General features: G+C 36.5%; 1 protein-coding gene across 1 annotated transcript in view; it reads right to left on the reverse strand.

Moving 5' to 3' along the window:
* Positions 1-21,762, reverse strand: part of FSTL4 (follistatin like 4) — a gene marked incomplete at both ends in the record, with an annotated part of 488,976 nt that overhangs the window by 223,340 nt on the left and 243,874 nt on the right. The window contains one exon of the mRNA XM_081318026.1: positions 325-512. Within this exon, the coding sequence (XP_081174152.1) occupies positions 325-512 (188 nt within the window). The remainder of the gene's footprint in view (positions 1-324; positions 513-21,762) is intronic.

Consider the following 21,762-nt stretch of genomic DNA (forward strand, 5'->3'; position numbering starts at 1 on the left):
AACTGCAGTAATTTGCTTAATGTTGCTGTAAATTTGTCACAAAATCTGGTCCGATTTGATTCATGATCACAATCAACCTATGCTGAAAATTCCAGTCCCAGTTATGGTTGTAAGCTGAGGAATACCCTATGAATATCATTTTTAAAAAAAAAAACAACCCACACACAACTACAAAATGCTTTCAGCAATAATGATAGAGTTTGTTGCTCTCATTTAACAAAAGGCTATTGCCAAAATAGTTTTGTTGTGTTTACATTCAGTTTACACCTTGGATGGAAAAGGCAATCTACTTCCTAATTCAGTTTGCATCAAACAGCAACTAACCTGAGCCAATTCAGAGCTGCTGAGGTGCCCATCACCATTTATATCCAAGTAATTAAACAAATCTTCAACTAAGAAGCGCTTTTGGGTTCTGTCTTCTCCTGGCTGGTTTTGCTGCCTCTGACGATATGACTGAAGATCCAGGAGGATCCCCTTTAGTTGACTGTAGTCTGCCATTGTACAAGCATCACCTAAAAAAGAAGACATCGTTATCTGTCTATATGCTTCTGTATGACAAATTCCAAGGCTATGATTCCGAGAAATTAAACAAGCTGCTATCAGTTTTCAAGATTGTCCATGAGAAATCCATTTCTTTAAAGAAGGATTTTTTTAAAAAAAATCTTCCTTCTAAACCCTTCTTCCAAGGAACTTCATCAACGTTTTACTTTTTCTGATTATAGAACTGCACTCAGCAGACAGATTTAAAACAGAATAATCTGCTAATTGCATTACATTTGCTGTAGATATTTCTTAAAAGTAAATGCATAGGTTGAGTGACCAAAGGACAATAACAAAATTATATGAGTCAGAATCATCGTCCTTATTCCCTTAACCCCCCCCCCCCCAAGAAAATTCAGGTTTAATGCACTTCTGGGTTACCATGGCACAATCCAACTTTTTCCCCCCCTCTGGATTACAAAAAAGATTAGAATGTTGAACTCATGTTCCTGACTTACTGAGTGGCTTTTTTTTATAACATGACTAAATGAGCTCTAAATGTTCAGGCAAGAAGCAGTGATTATCAAAAATTACTACTGTGTTATCAAGTTCTATGTGCACCTTTGAAAATGGCTTCAGATTTCCAAATGAAAAATCCTTAATTTGCAGACATGTGGTATTATGGAATAATAATTTATTTTAAAATACAAAAAAACAAGAATGCTTTCAATACATTCTGACTTTTTATTTATATATTATTGAAAACACTTTATTTGCTACATATCTTCTAAAATCCATCCCTGAAAAGCTCATAGCAATAACAGCCACCCAGAGTCATTGTATGGGGCAGATGGGTGGCATACAAATTTAATAAATAATAAATTAAAATAAAATAAAATTATAAGAGGCAAAGACAAGAAATCTAGAAAACCACACATCTCTATCCCACAATATCCAAACTATCAAACAATCCTTGGACTCCAGTCTTATCTTATTCTAGCAACAAGGGGAACAACTAGCTCATCATGAGACTAAAAGGGTGGGAACCTGCGGGATTTTGTGAGAAGGATCTTGTCATAATTTGGATGAACCCAGTATTCACTTAAATCTCCACCAACTTGTTTCATAATGCATAACATACTTTCCATATTTTCTGAAGGTTAAGATAAATAATTTGACTATCGAGTATAGTACAAGTTCCAGTGTCTTTTTTGGATGATGAACATTGTAATTGCTTCAAAAGAAATTTTCTCCTATAAAAGCTGGTAACACAATGCATCAATCCCAATACCCCACTTTACTTTATTTAGACATTTCCCAAATGAATTCAGGATTAGAATACAAGAACACAACATTAAAATTGCATGACTAGTCACCTCAAGCATTATTTATTAGCAATAACACTTAGACTTATATACCGCTTCATAGTGCTTTGCAGCACTTTCTAAGCAGTTTTCAGAGTCAGCATTTTGGCTCCCAACAATCTGGATCCTCATTTACACACTTCAGAAGAATGGAAGGTTGAATCAGCCTTGATCCAGTCAGGATCAAACTCCTGGCAATGAGGAGAGTCAGCCTGCAATACTGCATCACCACAGCTCTTTATTACCTAGAAAACTCATGTTAGACTATTGCTGATCTTTTGTCTTTTTCCTATCAATGGAGATTGGAGAAATGGCCAGCGAAAACTCCTTATCAACTATCCAGAATGATTAAAAGAGCATAGAAGTAAATCTGTTTGGAGCAGGTATAAACAAAAAGGAGCAAAAAAAGGAAAATGTCAGAGAAGGGGCCTGAATGAAGTTAAAGCTAGATTCCCTATGAAATATTCCTACAGGAGGATTTTCAGCAATGGAAATATAATAAAAGTTATGTTTCCAAGTTGAAATATGGAAATATAAGGCTCATTTGAAAAATCTCTCGTGAATATCAGTGGTGAGGGTTTGGAGAGTAACTTATTCTGTTTTAAGATGCTTAGTCTTGAGAATGTAATTCTGTTGCATTCTTTGCAGTTATAGATGTAAGATCTATCACTGATACTGTGAGCTTTATATGAGAAACATGGTCTTATTACCATATATAAGATCTGTAAGAATAATTTCTCAGAGATTTAAGGAAAAAGGAAAAAAAGATGACAAGAACACATAATCTGCATGTTTATAAGCCATATATTTCACAAGAGGAAAAAGAACTTCTGAACTGAACAAAAAATTCGACATAAGATGCTTTGTAAGCATCAGCGAGTGTTCTTCCCGTTTTTTTCTAAGCTTATAGCTGTTGGTTCTCCATTATGGGGGATATATAGCCTACAGAATCCTCCTCCAGGTTGCACTTGGTAAAATTCCATTCATGAGTACATAAGAATGCCATGTGAGCTAAAACACTTCCTTTATAAACTCTACTCCAACAATAAGCAGAGCTATAAGCTATAATTGGCTTCTTAATCAGCTAAAGCTTTAGGCGATTAATCAAAGGACACCACTTCTAATCAGTAAGTTCCAATTTTCATCAGCGTGAATATGAATTAACAGCACACTTATGCCATTTTAGTTCTAGTTTGTCACTGTGATAGGGAGTAAAAAAATGAAAACATTAAAAGGCGACCTTTCTACTTTAACCATCATTTAAAATATGCATTGATTTACCAGGCCATAAATTACTATACCCTTCAATATACAGTACCTCAAAATTTATTGAGATGGTTGCAATTTGCAACTATAATTTAAGCCATTTAAATCTAATTGCTTAATGATTTGATTAATTGCTTGCAAGTCACATGACTAATGACAGCCATATTACCATTTACACTATCTTTCTAAACATACTTACTAAGGAGTAAACACTGTATTCACTGAATTCTGTGCTGAATACCACAAGGCTCATTTCTCATTAAATATGCACTAGATTGTAGCTCAATCCAATGAGAGTGTTGGCAATGAGAAATGAAATAAACCTGGAAGTGCTGTGAGAATTATCAATGTGTGGTCTTTTAGACAAAGTGGTCAAATTAGCTTTGGGATTCGAGGGCAGTCGAACATCAGCCATGAACTGTTTGTGCGCTCTTGGCACAAAGAATCATTATTAGCATATTGGGTATATGAAAGATGGAAATTGTCCCTTCACAGTTCAACTAAATAGCACACAAACATATAAAAAGCTGCTTTAGACTAAATTTGTCTAGAACAGCCTCCCCAACTGGGTACTATCCAGATGAGTGGGATTTAACTCTCAGTGAGTTGCATTCCACTCATTTGGATAGTACCCAAATGGATAGGCTGTTCTAGACAAATTGTTTGTTTGTGTGTGTGTGTGTGTGTCTCTGTGTGTGTCTGTGTCTGTGTCTGTGTCTGTGTGTGAATTAGTGTGCCCATTACTGGGAATGTCCAGGAGAGTTGATTTAGGATCTCAATTGCTTCCAGTCCTGCTACAAGAAGGATTGTCCCCAAAACTTATAGATTTGGGAAATTTACTTATGTGTTATTTAGACAGAGCTGGAAATATATTTATCTAACCTGGCCTTCTCTGCTAGTGGTGTCATAAAGGTAAGAAGGCAATTAAAAATAGAACAAAAAACAACCATACAGTAAGAATAGCACTGATAGAAAAGAAGTCAAAATCAGCAGAAACATTTCCATTGTACTCCAGGGCACAATAATAAATACAAGAGAGAATGACATTTTTCTCCTGACATTTAAGAGACAACCATCACAGAAGAAAGCAAGCATATTGCTTGCTTTCTATCATGTTGTACCACCAACTCACACAGTTATATGTTCTTATAGCCTAGAAACCACAGCCTCTCTGTGTTGCATTTCTGGAATATCTGATGATTCTGCTGGGTGAGGCCAGCATTTGTTTTTGCATTGGACTGGCAATGGTGGCAGATTTGGACTGTCAACCAACATTCTAAAAGCAGAGAGAAATTGACCTTGGGCTCATCTTGCTGTTCGGCACAAATCAAAAAGAAATCAAATACAATGGGCCATTTTTTCTGCATGCCAAAGAATGCAAAAATGCAGGGGCAGGGCAATCTATAACTGGTGGGTTGAATTAAGTTTGGTTGTTTCTAATAAAGGATGCAAACCTATAATCCAGAGGTGTCAACAGTTTTCATTCATTTACTGTGGCGGACACAGATCACAGACCACTGATTTACCTGAAAGTCACAAACTGAGAGAATAAGATAGCTGGAGATTAATAGCAGTCAGTCTATGAATATTTCAGCAAGAGCATGAGATATATAAGTAGCTAATTCATGAGAAGCATCATGAATTAGTAGATTACTTTATGACAAATATACTTACAAGAGATATTTTTCGAACAGAGCAAGTCAACTATTCTGGCTCCACATTGCTTCAGCATCCATCACAAACCTAATTTGGAGTTCTATCATTTTTCATTTCATTTTTTTTTTACTTGAAGGAAGGTGAGATAGGAATTCCAGATAAACATTATAATATTTTCACCTTACCGAGTGCAACTATAGATCTCTCCTTTGCTGAACACTTTTGTAAAAAAAATTATATGAGCAATCTTATGGTTGATATCCCAAATTAAATGTTTTTGTTGTTTATTAATTTGTTTGAAAATAGAAATTGGTTTCATATTTTCCACGAAAGAGATCTAAAACAAGATGGATTGGTGTGTGAGTGTGTGTGTGTGTGTATTATGATGTGTGTGTATAAATACACATACACACACATACACATCATAATACACATACATACACATACATGATGTGTGTGGGTATGTATACACACACATCATAATGTTAATACTATAAAATAGCAATAATTGCATCACATGTTTTCATTTAGAGTTTCTGGGCACTATGGATAATATTAGAAAAGTACTGTTATGTCTCTCCTTATCCTTCTTTTTTTGATTAAATACATCATTCTTCTTAAAATGTGGGCTCCAAACCCCTCACTATCTTTGTTATTCTTCTCTACTTTATGTTCTCAATATTTTTCTTGTACTGTGGCAACCAAAATTAGACAGGGTATTCTATTGCAACATATGGTGAAATGATCAGTTCCCATGATTTCAACATTAAACCTATGTTGACTAGCCCAAGACTGCATTGTCACTTTTGGCAGCTACAGCATACTGATGGCTCATATTTAATCTGTAGACTTACCAGAAAATCCATATCCTTCTCAGATATACTACAGCAGAGCCAGGTATAATCTATCTGGTCTTTATATCTCTGATTTTTCATATCTAAATATATAACCCAATGTTTCTTGATGTTAAGTTGCATTTTGTTGGAAAAAGCTCTGTGTTCAAACTGAAAAGAGCCTTTTGAATTTTGACTCCATTTTTCTATGCTATTAGCAACAGCCACTTAGTGTCATATGCAAATTTGCTCAGGACCCCACTGAATTCCCAAAAAAACTTTTAAGTACCCCCCCCCCTCTCTCTATGCAGGGACAAATTCATTAAAAGCCACATTATTGGATATGGTTATTCCACCAACTTCCAATCTGGCACTGGAACTACAGTATTCATCCCATATCTTTTCTATTTTATAAAGAAAGAAGCTATGGTTATTTTTACTGAAAACCCTAGGAATTCTCATTATACTTGGTCTCTTAAGCTAGTCACTTTGTCAAAAAAGAAGCAATAAGATTCATCTATATATTTTTCACATATTCATTAGAACAAGTTCACATAAGAACAAAAGCATTTATGTAAAAAATGGCTTCTAAATCATTTGCAAAAAGTGCATAGCCCTAGTATCAATTTTATCAACCTACTTCAATTTCTTCAAAAGCATTATCCTAATTTCTAAAATTAAAATAATGTATTTTTCCCATGTTTCAATCAGACAGACTCCTTTGATTTTTTTTAACTTTCTCTTTCTTCACATGAATCTTCCTCATATCCTATTTGAAGAGCTTGTATGGGGTTTAGCAAACTACCCTTGCTATCATTTGCCTTGACCCTTTGCCATTATCATTATCAGAGGCACTTGCAATCCTCGTAATCTTTTGGAGCCCATACATCTTATTTGCTAAAGATACTTGTTTCTAGGCCTTATTTAGCAGGAGCATCACTGGTTTAAGCACATTTTTCTAGTACAATTGTTGGGGTGGCTAAAATAAAGGAAACAATGGAGCACCATCTGCATGTACTCTCATTTGTTTCCATTGTTGGAACTGCTTTGTTAACTACCCTCAAACTTTTTTTTTCCCTTTCCCGGAGAACAGAAACCCATTATTAACAATTTATTTCATTTTTTGAAAAAAATCCTCATTGGTAGATCTTATTAATAGATAGCTCACAGCTGGCTTACCTTATTAGCAACTCCTGGAGACTCCAGATTATTTCATAATTGGAGCCCCTCCCACCAGTTACATATTAACTCATTTTGTACCTTTAGAATATATTGTTGAGGTTTGCCACTTGGCATCCAAAACAGAGATAGAATTGCAACTTCTTTCTCTTTTCCTACCTAGACAGAGAGCTTTGTCTGTCCTGACAGACAGCCTTTCTCATAATTTGAATGTTTTTACAGATAAATAGGGAAGGAGGCAACCTTCAGCCCTTGCATTTCCTGTAGTATTACTTTACCCCCAAAATCTTTAGGCAACACTTAGGGATGTGGCAGTGAGGGCTACCAAATAGGGGTATTCTTTGAGCTGTTATACTCAGGGTCACTTCCAGAGATGAATACATATTTTAGTGAGAAATCAGAAATCTCTTGTATCCCAGAGAAATCGGATAATGCTACACATATCGGGATACCCACATTTAATAGCTGTGCTGAAAATATGGCTTCTTGTACCCCAGTAGCTGGAAGCCAACCTCATTACTCAATATTTCTGACACCTGTAGAGTACAATGAGTCCTCCAAATGCAGGAACTGCATCTCATGCTAAACAAAGGCACCAGACAAATGATTTTATTACTACAGAAATTATACATAGGAAATTAGATTGGTGGAGTCCTGTATTAACTTTCCTTTTTTACACATAAAAGCTAGCACTGCAAGATTCCCTTGGGAATGTGGTTTTGCAATAATGATATCTATTTATAAAAGGCTAAAAAGAATGTTCCTTCTAATTATTGACCTATTAGCTTGCTGAATGTTATTAGCAAGATGTATACTATTCAATTAAGAGAGAAACTATTGGATTAAATTGAAGTAGAACACATATTGGCAGATGAGCATGCTGGTTTGGGAGAAGGTTTCTTCCATATAAACCAAGTCCTGATACTTGGTTGAAAAATATATAGTTAATCCTAGTTCCATGTTATATACTGCTTTCGTAGATGTTAAACATGCCTTAGACTTAATTTGTAATTGCCACACATGAAAGAATCCTCCATCAGTAGATGTTAGCTTCTATTACTGCAAAAAATTCAAGATAAATCTAAGGTAAAAGTTTGATAAACTATGCAGGCCCATTATATTAAGGAAAACTTGATCACTAAAGGAGCTACACAGAATTATATCCTGGCTCCTAAATTGTTAAACATGTATATAAATCTGATTTCCACTTTATGTAATTTGGCATATCATTCCCCCCTAAAATGGCATACAAACATGTATTAATCCTTCTTTCTGTGCACCATGTGAATAGACTAGACTAGACTAGACTAGACTAGACTAGACTAGACTAGACTAGAACAGAACAGAACAGAACAGAATAGAATAAACAGAGTTGAAAGGAACCCTGGAGGTCTTCTAGTCCAACCTCTGCTTAGGTAGGAAGCCTTATACCATTTCAGACAAATGGTTATCAATCTCTTCTTAAAAACTTCCAGCATTGGAGCATTCACAACTTCGGGAGGCAAATTGTGCCACTGATTAATTGTACTGTCAGGAAATTTCTTCTTAGTTCTAGGTTGCTTCTGTCGTTGATTAGTTTCCATCCATTGCTTCCTGTCCTGCCCTCAGGTGCTTTGGAGAATATCTTGACTCCCTCTTCTTTGTGGCAACCCCTGAGATATTGGAACACTACTATCATGTCCTTTTCACTAAAGTAGACATACCTAATTCCAGCAACCATTCTTTGTATGTTTTAGCCTCCAGTCCCCTAATCATCCTTGTTGCTCTTCTCTGCAGCCTTTCTAGAGTCTCAACATCTTTTTCACATTGTGGTGAACAGAACTGGATGCAGTATCCCAAGTGTGGCCTTATAAAATGGTGTTAAAACTTCACATGATCTTGATTCTATCTCTCTGTTAATGCAGCCTAGAATTGGGTTGGCTTTTTTGGCAGCTGCAGCACACTGCTGGCTCATATTTAAGTGATTGTCCACTAGGACTGCAAGATCCCTCTCACAGTTACTACTATTGAGCCAGGTATCACCTATACCAGACATGTCAAACTCGTGATATCATGTGAAGTCGCGCAACGTATCGGGACTGTTTTGCCATTGCTGGCAATGGGGTGGGTACAGCTTCCATGTGATGTGTCCAGCCTGCGCACTGGCAGTTTGACATCCCTGACCTATACTGTACCTGTGCATTTGATTTTTAAATGCATTAAATGTAGTATCTTACTTAATTCTAGTGGCACTGACCCAGATTGGCCTGAGAAGTTATGGTCTCCTGTAGAATACTGCATATAGATTAATTATTATAAGACCAATGTTACAGTCTTTGCAAAGTGTCTTAAAGTTCATAGATGTATATGCTAAATGGACATGGGGTCCAATTATTCAAATACCTGTGAATAGTCTTCCATGCTATATAGGAAGCTGGAATGCACACATAGTGTTCTACAGTATTAACTGAGATAAACTTTGGCTAGTCAAATGTCTGAAGATTCTGAGGAGCAACATATATTCCACAATAAATGGAACTATTTATTTCTAATAGGTAACTACAATATATTGTAGCAATAGGATCCTATAAAAACATCTTATTGATGGAGATCCTTCAGTCTAAATTCCTGAGAAATAACTTCCAAGTACCATGATGTGTCTCAAATAACATGCACTTAAATTTATTTTAGCTTTGGTATCTACTGTCTAGTAGAAATAATACAGTCTCTCCAAATCTCTCTAAATATTGTTATGTTGCCTGCAGATATAAAAAGGAAATATTCCTTTGTCTATGAGAGCATAGAATCTGTATAGAATTTTATACCTGTTAGATTCTGTTTTCTTAGGTATTACAATGTACACACCCTATTTTACAGTACCCTAACCCTAACAAAGAGAAGGACAAGGGGGGACATGATAGCAGTGTTCCAATATCTCAGGGGCTTCCACAGAGAGGAGGGAGTCAAGCTATTCTAATCTTAATCCATTTTCAGAAGAGCTAAACTTTCAAAAGAAGCTTTGTTTTCAGCTGTGGCTTCTGTGGGGTGATAGTTTTCAGCAATCTGTGGAACCAACTAAATGAGATGTTCCAATTAAGCTGCCCATCATCTGAAACATCTCCTATATATCAATAAGAATGTAGGTGGACATTAAGGTTGACAAGAGAGACCTGTGGGAGAGCTACCTTTTATTTTCTGATGCCTGTTGGACATTTGAAAGCATATTAATACAGGATGAATCCAGGATCTGTGATTTGTCTGTGCAAAATGTTAAAATATCTTTTCTGAGCACCTTTTATGCATTTCTCATAAAGCCAGCTCATGCCCCAATTGTGTGATAGTATCAAGGGCAGGAATAGTCAATGCCATTAGAAAAGTGATAAATGTTTAATTACTGAATGGCTGATGAATTCCAGAAATGCTGCAGGTTTGCTGCTTATTTACAAAACCTGTTGCATTTTTCATATTCATTTGCCCCACTTTTTGCTATTGTTGATATCTAAGACCAAGATTAATCTTAATTTCATTATCTTTACAGAACTTATTTCAGGAACCTTTTCCTCAGCTCTCTCTGCAATTCAGTTTTAAAAACTAAGGCTTTTAATGCAACATTTTTACAAGTACAGAGAATGTCCTTATCTCAAATAATCAGGATTCTCAAAATGTGTTTTTCATGTAATCAATCAACGATCTTTTCTACAAAGCTCTGTTTAGCATAATGCCTGTTTATATGGTGTCCAGAATATGAGAGTAACCTAAAGGGGGGGGGGAATAGAAAAACTGAGGAAAAAACTCAACTTGAACATTCCAGCCAATAATCTAACTTGGAATGGAAACTTCTTATGAGTTACATTTTTCTCTTTCCCAAAAGAGTCATGTGAAGTAAGCTAAACAAGTATGTTCCTACAGAACATACATTTTCTTGTATTCATGCATTTTTCAGGCTTTTTCTATGTTTGAAATGCTTTTTTTTTAAAATCAAGTCACACCTACCTTTTGACTGTGTTCAAATATCAATCAGTAGGTGCTAAGGGTTCTGTATTTGCAGAAGACACCTGTAAATTCCATCACAACAGAAAAATAACTTATCCACTGAGGTTTTTTCCCCCCAACAGAATGCCAAGAGTGGAAAAGCCAAAACTGGTGGGATTTCCTTTTTAATCTCAACATTCAAAGGTATATGAGTATCAGTTTTAGGATATGGCAATCCTGAGGACATTAACAAACTGAGCCAGGAATAAGTCCCTTTGAATTCAGCAGGGATTCTTCTTAGTAGCAGAATAAAGGTTTACAGTCACAATTATTTAAATATCATCACAACACGACAACAACCAGTCTACATAATGCTCATGACAATTTCCCTCCTGGAAAGCATCATAATGGAGAGAGGAAAGAATTCAGCACCTTCTCAATATGTGGCATGCCTCTTTTCACTCACCCCCTCCACCCAGTTAGATGTTTTGTTTGTTGAGCTGTCTTCTGTGTTTGACATGACACATACAAGATTTTTAACCATACATATTCTTTTTCTTAGCCTCTATGATATTCTTGGATTCAGAAGTCTATGAAAATATTCTTGAATTCAGAATAATTTTAACGCAACTTGCAAAGATTAATTGCACAGAAGTTGGTAAATATATATTCCAGCTTCCAGCAAAGAAGCACTTCTTGCAAGGGGAAGGTATTTTTCCTCCTAGTTAGCATCATTGAAATCTGGTTGGGCAGTGAAGACATTGTTGTCCTCTCTGAGATGTGACTTCCCTGGTTTCAGGCATGGTACCAGCCATGAGTCTGGGTTAGGGATGGGGGAAGAGCTATTGTAACTCAGGTGTCTGGTTGTCTTTCAGGGTCATGCTCCAGATGTAACCAGATATGAGACCGTCTTTGCGAATCTTGGTTGTAGGGATCAGTTTGGGTTGCTGCTTGCTTACCTTCCTCAGTACAGTGTAGTAGTATTTCTACATGGGCTTTTTGAGTCTCTGGCTGATTGCCAGTGGAGTACCCCAGGCTTATGGCCTGGGATTTCAACCTGCTTCCCTGAATCTGGAGTCTGAGGTAGCTCAGGCATTAGAAATGTCCCCTCCCAGGTTTCAGATGTGGCACCAGCCATGACCTGAGGGAAGTGGTGAAGGTTGTTGCTATTGTCATCTAAGAAAACCAGAAGTGAGACTGTTGATTAGGTGGGATACCAGGAATGCGATGCAATTTCTGCTATTATACCAGCCTTTCTGCTGCCTGAGAGCTTCCTTACCTAAGTTATTTGACACTGTGGTCATGTTACCAAGACTGATAAAAATGATTTGTCCCAGACATTTACCCATTTATTTGTGAGTCACTGATTTTCAGTGTTTGTCTTCACAGTCTTCTTCCATGGTCTAGAATGAGGGATGAGAAAAAACTACCAGACTGAAGTTTTTAGGATTTTTCTTAAGATTTTCAAGTTCCATTACAGTATTATTATAGTTGTTCTTTGAAGTATTATTTGTCCCCACATCTATCAGCTAGAAGGAATTATTGTTAATGGAAGTTAATTTGTCATTTTCCTGATCGTTGCTCTAGCAATCAGCATATCTCACATATTGATAGGTCTAGTTGGCATGTATATTTCTTTCAGTCCTTGTAATAATCAGTCTCTTTCTTCACTGAGAACATTTTTTTGTTTTGTTTTTCTTATGGGGTATGGATGCATCATCTCCATCCTTCAGGAATTCAGTGTTCTATCTCTTGTTCTGCAGTATCTGAACATTCAAAATCTATTTCATCTGCAAGAGGATGAAAACCATTTCCAATTTCCAGTCATGCAGAAAATCTCTTATTTCTGATGGTTGCTGGTTTCTTGAACTGATAACATCTGCATTGTTTCTCATCAGGTGAAAGATAGCCATTTGCTTTTTCAATCTTTTTGTGTGGTTTCCCCCCCCCCCAAGGACTGTTGTTTTCTTCCACTTGTGGGAAATATATATCAGGTTGCCTTCAGACAGGAAATATACATTTCACAAACTTTTCAGGTCATAACTGGAAAGTTCTGATTATTCATCTTCCCTTTTGCTTCTTAGGGCATCACCAATGAAAAGTCTTTTATCCCCCTTTCTCTCAACCTATTCTCAAGTTTTCTAAGTATAAAGCCTTAAAAATTATGAGGAACTCTTCCTGTCCTGCTGAATACCTCTGTTCACTTCCGTAAGACTCACTCCCTATAATCAGCATATTCAGAATATGATCTTTTTATGCTTCATAGCTCAGTATACAACTTTTTAGAACTATTGTGGCCACTCTCTTCTGTTCCTCCAGTTGAACTCCCTAGCAAACTCCTCTTATAGTTTCCTCTCTATTTGCTCATTGCTGATCAATCTAGCTTCATCAGCACAATGCCTCTCTTAGCAGAGTCATAGTTAGTTCTCAGGGTATCAATTATAAAATCTTATTATATTAAATATTAAATTAAATATTTAAATAATATTAATAATATTAAATAAATTAAATATTAAAACCACAGAACAAATTAAATGTAATATCCCCCCATACACATACAAAAATATAAACCAATTCAAATTCCAAATAAAATAATTCATTTTTCATTTGGGAATATTCTATATGATTACCCATTTTAAAAACTTATGTAAAGATAACCTGCTTTAGTGGGATGTGAATACTGTATGCCTTTAAATGGCATATACAAACCTACATCTTTCTTGAAGTTTCACTGCCTATTTTGTAGTTTGGTAATTCAGCACATTTTTTATTGTATTCTGAAACTGATAAGTTAGAATGTCATGATTGGGAATTGCGTTAGGAGCTGTCAACCTCCAGCCTGCTTGCTAAATTACCCAGGATTATCTGTCTGCATGCTCAGCTGTAAAGGAATTGGGAATGCTGTGCATGGCTTTCTTGCAGGGAGGCTATCCTAGTGAGAGAAGTCATCGTAACATGGACTCTTCTCTAATTCTGAGTTTGAGTTAGAATACCTGGCCGTATCAAATGACATCAAATGACATTTTCAACAGCATGAAAAATGTTACCTTTAATATAAGTGTCATTTCTTTGTACTACACATTACAGTCACAGTACTACACTGTAACTATTTTTACTTGCCACAGGTTTTCTTAAATATGGTAGTTATTTAACTGAGTGGAGAGGCAGCTAAAATGTTGAGGTTCCTTTTATTAAGAGACCTTGGATATCATCATCAAATTCCACAACTACAGAATCCAGAATAGATAGTCATCCAGACTTTCAAAAACACTTTCAATGAATGAAAGTCAACTATCTCCTGAAGCAGTCTGTTTCACTGTTCAGTAGCCCTTCCTATTACCATTATTCCTGATGTTCAACCAAAATTTACACCTTTGTAATTTAATCCTGTTGCTTCTTGTCCTATCTTCTGAACAACTCAACAAATCTTGCCTATGTTCTACATAAGAGCCCTCCAGATATTTGAAAAGGAAGCCATCAAATCCCCTTGTAGGTTTTGATTCTGCAGGCTAAAGGTTCCCAATATCTCTAATGCAGTGGTCCCCAACCTTTCTGGCTGGGCAGACAAGTGCGGGGGAGGGGAATAGTTTCTTGTGAGTGACAGGTGGGTGTGCATAAGCACAACTTCACTTATGAAAAGGGAGCTTCACATGTGAGTGCAAATGGCTGCTGCTTCCACAAGGGAAGCTTCATGTGTGAGCACAAGATGGCTGCCGCTAATGCAAGGGGACATTCATGCAAGATGGCTGCTGCTTGCATGAGGGGAGCCACCTGCGCAACCCAGTTCTGAACAGGCCGTGGCCTGGTAGTGGCCTGCAGCCCAGGAATTGGAGACCTCTGCTCTAATGGACAGTTTTAATGGACAGTTTTAAAATGATTTCAGTAACATAACATCAAAGAATTTTACAGTAATGTTATTTTTTTTCTTCTTATCTATAGGTGTCTTACAGTATTTGGTTTAAAGTCTCATTTAGGAGCAGGAATTAGCTCACAGGATGGATAATGGAATTATTGTGGAGCAGCAGCCAAAAATACACATCCTGCAAATATAAAATCTGTTTTATTTATTACATACAGGTTTCTGAAAACATAAATGTTTGTCCTATTGCCACATGATAGAATAGGTGATAGCTGAAGTTTTCACTTGATTCTTAGTTTCCTAACTGCTCTTACCATATGTAGATATCATCTGCCTTTCTTTCTGTTAAGACTGCCATAGCTGGTATGCCATAGCATTTGCAGAATTAGATGCATGGGGTGGGGGGAAAAAATCCCTGCCTGGCTGTTTAGATGGTAAAGTCTCATTTGTACAATATGTTGAGGAAGAAAGGAGGCAAGTCTGCAAGATTTGAGGAGTCTCTAGACTAAATCCCTGTATGAGACTGACTAGATGTTGTAAAGACAGATGGTTCAGCAGCAGTGCTGACTTCAGTGACAATTGGGTCTTTCTGACTGGACATGTTCATTTTATTTTTATTCCACCACAATAAAATGATGGAAGGATGGCACCACTTTGGAACCAAGTGACAACAGATGCAACAAATCCAGCACCAGTGGCCTGATCCTCTTCTTAGTGCCAGGGAAGATAAACAGATAAGCAGATGACTCAGTCAAGTTCAATTTCTCATCTTTCCATATTTTCCTTTGTAACTTTCTTTTAAAAAGATATGCATGAGAATTCATACACATTTTGCACAAATTTCTCCTAGTGTATGCATTTCTTTATAAGCTGTATACATATTTCCATAATCATTTTTTGTATTGTTTTGCCAGTGTGCATTGTTTTGCCAATCTATACAATTTATGCATACTATTTTATGTAGTATATGTAATTTGTTGTTGTTAGCTGTGAAGTCATGTCCGACCCATCGTGACCCTATGGACAACGTTCCTCCAGGCCTTCCTGTCCTCTACCATCTTCTAGAGTTCATTTAAGCTCACACCTACTGCTTCAGTGACTCCATCCAGCCACCTCATTCTCTGTCGTCCCCTTCTTCTATTGCCCTCAATCTTTCCCAGCATTAGACTCTTCTCCAGTGAGTCCTTCCTTCTCTATGTAGTAATTTTATATCCATTTTTAAACTGTAAATCACATTGCCAAATTTGACCAATGAGCAAATAGCAAAGGATAATTAAATGTTTGTGTAGATATTGTTTAACAAGTATAAATTAGGTGAATTAGGATTAATATGTAAACAGAATTAATTTCTCTTTCATCTCTAGTCATGACAAAATCCAATACGTATGATGGCATCTGTTCATACTTACTATATACCTGATAAATTTGAAGATGATACCAAGCTGGCAGAAATAGCCAACACTCCAGAAGATAGGCTTAAGATAGAGAAGGATCCTGACACACTTGAACATTGGGTGCTATTTAAGAAAAAGAAATTCATTGGTGAAAAAATTAAGGCTCTACATTTAGGCAAGAAAAACCAAATGTACAGGTATAGTATAGATCAGAGGTGGCAACCTATGGCACGCGTGCCAGAGGTGGCACTCAGAGGCCTCTCTGTGGGCACATGCACTGTCGCCCCAGCCCTGCCTACCCACGTGGCCCCATCAGCAGCCCTTCTGGAGGAGAGTCGCCTTGAGCGTGGCCCAAGTGGAGCAGCACAGCCAAGGACATGGCAGCTGGCCAGCAGGGACAAGACTCCACCCTTGCATCCTGTCGCACATAGTTGATCCTTCAGGGCATGGGTGGAGGTTGGCTGCCATGGCGCTGCTGGGATGCCTGGGTGATCTGTGGTGGGCTGTGGAGGCAGTGGGTGGCCCTATGGGTGGGTGGCGCAGGGGCGGGGTAGAGTGAAGAGGGTGGGGTAGGGGGAGGAGCAGGGGTAGGGGTGGTTTTGGGGTACTTGTTCTCTAAAGGTTTTGCCATCTCTGGTACCTGGCTCAATAGTAGTAACTATGAGAGGGATCTTGGTGTTCTAATGAACAATCACTTAAATATGAACAGCAGTGTGCTGCAGCTGACAATAAAGCCAACACAGTTCTAGACTGTATTATCAGAGGGATAGGATCAGTGGTGGGATTCAAATATGTGAACAACCGGTTCTCTGTATGGATGCCACTTCCAGAAATCCATTCTGGGCCTGGGCAACAGAAAATTAGCTACCAGTTCTGCCGAAGTGGTGCAAGCTGGCTGAATCCCACCACTGGATAGGATCAGGATCATGTGAAGTGTTAATACCACTTTATAATGCCCTGGTAAAACCACACTTGGAATACTGCATCCAGTTTTGGTCACCATGATGTAAAAAAGATGTTGAGACTCTAGAAAGAGTGTAGAGAAGAGCAACAAAGAAGATTAGGGGACTGGAGGCTAAAACATATAAATAATGGTTGCTGGAATTGGGTATGTCTAGTTTAATGAAAAGAAGGACTGGGGTGACATGATAGCAGTGTTCCAAGGGTTGCCACAAAGAAGAGCTATTGTCCACAGCACCTGAAGGCAGGACAAGAAGCAATGGATGGAAATTAATCGAGGAGAGAAGCAACCTAGAACTAAGGAGAAATTTCTTGACAGTTAGAACAATTAATCAGTGGAATAAATTTCCTCCAAAGTTGTGAATGCTCAATAATGGAAGTTTTAAAGAAGAGATTGGACAATCATTTGTCTGAAATGGTATAGGGTTTTCTGCTTGAGCACAGGGTTGGACTAGAACAGGAGTCCCCAAACCAGTTTAAAATGTTGGAGATGAATGTTTGTATTTTTTTAAAAAAAACCGGGTTAACATTTTATTAAATTATTGAAATATCAACAAAATCAGCAGCAGTGAGAGAGAGTGGTCAAATTCTCCAAGCCCTGGCCATTTTGTATATGTGTTGACATCAATGCATGTCAAAAGAGGCTTTGATTGTGATGTCACACCTGCCAATTTATAAATTCTGATCTACTTCCTTGGATATGGTGCTCCTTTTTATAGTTGGAGGTCCTACAATTAAAAGTGTAAACTCCTTAATAATAGGATACCAGTGAAATTGAAAAGATCTCAAATAATAAAATGGTAAGGAATGTCAAATCATTTAACTGTTCACTATGAAACAAGAGCCATACTTTACCGTACCCATACAAGACACTGCATAAATGAGCAGGGTATATATATATATATATATATATATATATATATATATATATATATATATATATATATATATATATATATATATATATATATATATATATATATATATATATATATATATATATATATATGCAAATTATTCAAATTGCTAATAAAGAATTTGGGAGGCTAAGATGATCATTTCGAACTCATTTATGTTCTCATCAGTTAGTCATACCCTTTATCTGAGATTCGAACCCGGGCTGATTGTTCGAATCTCAGATAAAGGGTATGACTAACTGATGAGAACATAAAGAGTTCGAAATGATCATCTTAGCCTCCCAAATTCTTTATTAGCAATTTGAATAATTTGCACAAATAATGAGCTGTCATAAGTTGACTAGTTCCTGTGGATAAGCCCTGAGCCGGGCCAAAACAGGAATGAAAGAGTTAATTAGCAAGGTCCATTCAAAAAGCCTTGACAAACACTTAAACATATATATATATATATATATATATATATATATATATATATATATATATATATATATATATATATATATATATATATATATATATATATATATATATATATATATATATATATATATATTCTTTTTAGAAGTCTGTGGGAAATAATTTAATACATTGCTCCCACAGTCAGGAAAAGCCGCTCTGAACTTTATAATGAAATTGTCTTTTCCTGAATTTAGGCATAATGCAGCTGACTTTAGATTCTCTCAGTGGAGCATGTCATCTTCCATCCCATTTTTCAGAACATTAAACCCTTATGAATTTGAAACCTCTTGTACTCCAGCTTTAAATTTATGATCTCGCTGTAACTTTATCAAAATTGTGCTGAACAGCAGCAGATGCTTAACATAAAGTAAATTCATGAGCATTAAAAGACCTATAACTGATACTTAATAACAAATTTCAATTAACACTAAATGCCAAAATGAAGTTGCTTTGCTTAAAAATATTTCACTTAGGGTGGTACACATTTTTCAGATTGCCCTATCAAACAGACAGCAGAGACTGAATAAATTAGTGAAATAGAAATGATTTCAATAATATTAAAAAGTAGGAATTTATAACCTATAAAAACTAAATGTCAACTCAGAAGGCATTTAATTATTATTTTAGAAGAAAAATAAGATAAACCAAAGGATAGTGGGAAATTTAGCATGACACTAACATTCACACAGAACACTCATTCCAATAGGAAAGGATTCAAATTCTGATCATGAGAGCATAGAATAGAAATGAGTCCCATTTTAGCAAAGAACAGGTTTTTTTCCCCCAAGGTCTTGGAGAAGATACCTTTTACTAGAAGTCCATGTTTAAATTAAACATAACAACATACAAGAGAAGTCCAGAACCCTGAAGTTGTCCATCGGTTGGATTGCAAATATTTATTTTTATTAAAATAAAATTGTAAAATAAGTCTAAGATAAGCGATGCTCTCTTTCTCCGTGAAACTTACCATACTCCAAGATACTTGGATTAGGTTGATTGATGGTTCTCTTATTGCAAGAAACACTTTAGAAAGTATTCTTTCCTTCCATCCTGCATGGCTTTTTACTTATACAGTGGTACCTCACCTGCTTTTAAACTCACCAAATTTGGTACTCTGCATTTTGATGAGAAAATTTTGTCCTGCTACCTGTCATTTGTTTGTTACTCAATGTGCAAGCTGGAACTTGTTGGTGTCAATTGCCTCATGACTCACTACCTCTTACAGCCAAAACAAAGGGTGACGCTCTTGCCCTGTGCACATCTTCTTGCAGTCTTCTGTGGACATGTTGTGTATTTTTGTACTTTTTTTTTCATCAGTACAAGTAAAGTGAAGTTTTTATTTTAATTAATCTAAATATTAATTTTTACATTTATTTATCATGTGAAGTGATGATATACAACCCTATGTTATTACATATTGCCTTAAAGTGTACATTGTCTTTGGTTTGGGAATGCATTATTTACATTATTCCGTCTGGGGAAAATTTGTTTGGTACTCATTGTTTTTGGTTCTCATTGTGCCTCCCAGAACCAATTAATGATGAAGTACCAAGTACCACTGTACAGTGAGTTCTTCCCCCCCCCCACACACACTTTTGGTTAACATGTTGGTGTTCTGCTGTGCTACAGCAAACTGAAGTTTTATGGGAACATGCCGGTTAGAGCCATTCATTCTGCTTCATAGAGTGAAAATCTACCACACTTTGGTACTGTATAAGATGGATGGGCATATACTTGTTTTAAATGTCTGAATAAATAAATAAAACCTACTTCAAATAATTCATATGCACCTTGGAATTAGCTCAAGGTTCTACATTTGTATTTATATAATCTTAATTTAAATATGGATTTTTATTAGCTTCCCTGAATTTCCCAGATGTTTTCAAGTCCTTCATATCAAGAAAACTGTATGCTACACTTATGAAATACAATACCACTTGAGGAGTGGGCAAATTAGACAGCATTCAGTACATATTAGTTTTTCATACCAGGCATGGCACTAATAGTCATGTGTTATGGCAGAAAGACTTTTTACATATATAGTAAGGTGTTTTCTTGTGGAATGCCCTTTTTCATAGAACGTCTATTTGTCACAGAACCCACTATAAATTTTGCAGAAAGGAAGTTGGGATCCTAGCAAAATGTGATGCTGGTTAGCCATTCTCTTAAAAACTGACAAACTCTTATTTCAAAACTGTGGACCTTTCAGAGACCTAAGTCCAAAGAACATCTCAGACATTTTGCAATGTTGTTTATGTGGATGCTAATTATTGCCTCTGGAACATTCTTTTCTAAATGTTTCTTAACATATCCTCTGTAAAAAGCAGATTGTTTACCAAGAGGAAAATGTTTCCATAGCTCCTGAAAGCTGCAAGTGAGTTATTTTGTATAAGCTGAGTTTTGGGATTCTATCTCCTTGCTTCAGCAAATCACATGTAATTAGTTTAAGGAAACCCTACTGTGCAACACTGACATCTCTATTAAGCACGATGCTCTCTATCTGTGATTTAATCTTCAATCCCAGATGTCTGTTGCTCTTGTGGATTGTACCTTGTATTTATTTTTAAAACTTTATCACGTTATTTGTACAGAATGGTCTCTATCTACATGGAACTCAGAAATAGGTTATGTTGAATTCATTAACATTTTATTAGCCAGTGTTGATTAGTTTGGTTCACTTCATCCCCTCCCATTTGCAAAGAAAGCAAATTACTTGTTCAAAATTAGAATATTTATCAAGAACTATAAAAGACACTTTATTCCCTAGATGCCCTTTTTTGGTATTAGAATGGATTAGTGGGAAGGAAGGAGATGGATGGGTGATTGATCACATGCTTTGAAAGCAGAAAGTCCAAAGTTCATTCCTAGGTACTTCCAATTCGGTTTTCAAAAATTCCCTCTTGAAACTCTGATGAGCTATTGCACAAATGTAGTAATATTACTTGTCTAGAAGGACCAATGACCTGATTCAATATAATTCAACTTTCAATTTGCATGCAGAGGCAATATGCTGTCAGTCTAAGAGTGTACCAAATTATAAGACCACAAAATCACCTATACCACCAGTATTAACATAGGTGGCTTAGGCAGCTGAAGTTCAGTTTATTATTAATTTCTTGAATTTTTCACCTAAAGTGCATCTATTGATCAATGCTCATCAGTTGAGCTTTAAAGTCTCTCTAAGGTTAGCAAGCAAGTGGACAGTCCATTAGATTCAATAGTCATTTTAAAGGTTACTATTAGAATAGAGTTGGAAGGGACCTTGGAGGTCTTCTATTCCAGCCCCCTGCTCAAGCAGGAGGACCTATACCATCTCAGACAAATGAATGTCTAGCCTCTTTGTAAAAACCTCCAGTGATAGAGAGCCCACGATTTCTGGGGGCAAGTTGTTCCACTGGTTAATTGTCCTCACTGTCAGGAAGTTTCTCCTTAATTCCAGGTTGC

The sequence above is a fragment of the Vipera berus genome (assembly GCF_964194415.1).
Source record: "Vipera berus genome assembly, chromosome: 2".
Lineage (NCBI taxonomy): Eukaryota > Metazoa > Chordata > Lepidosauria > Squamata > Viperidae > Vipera > Vipera berus.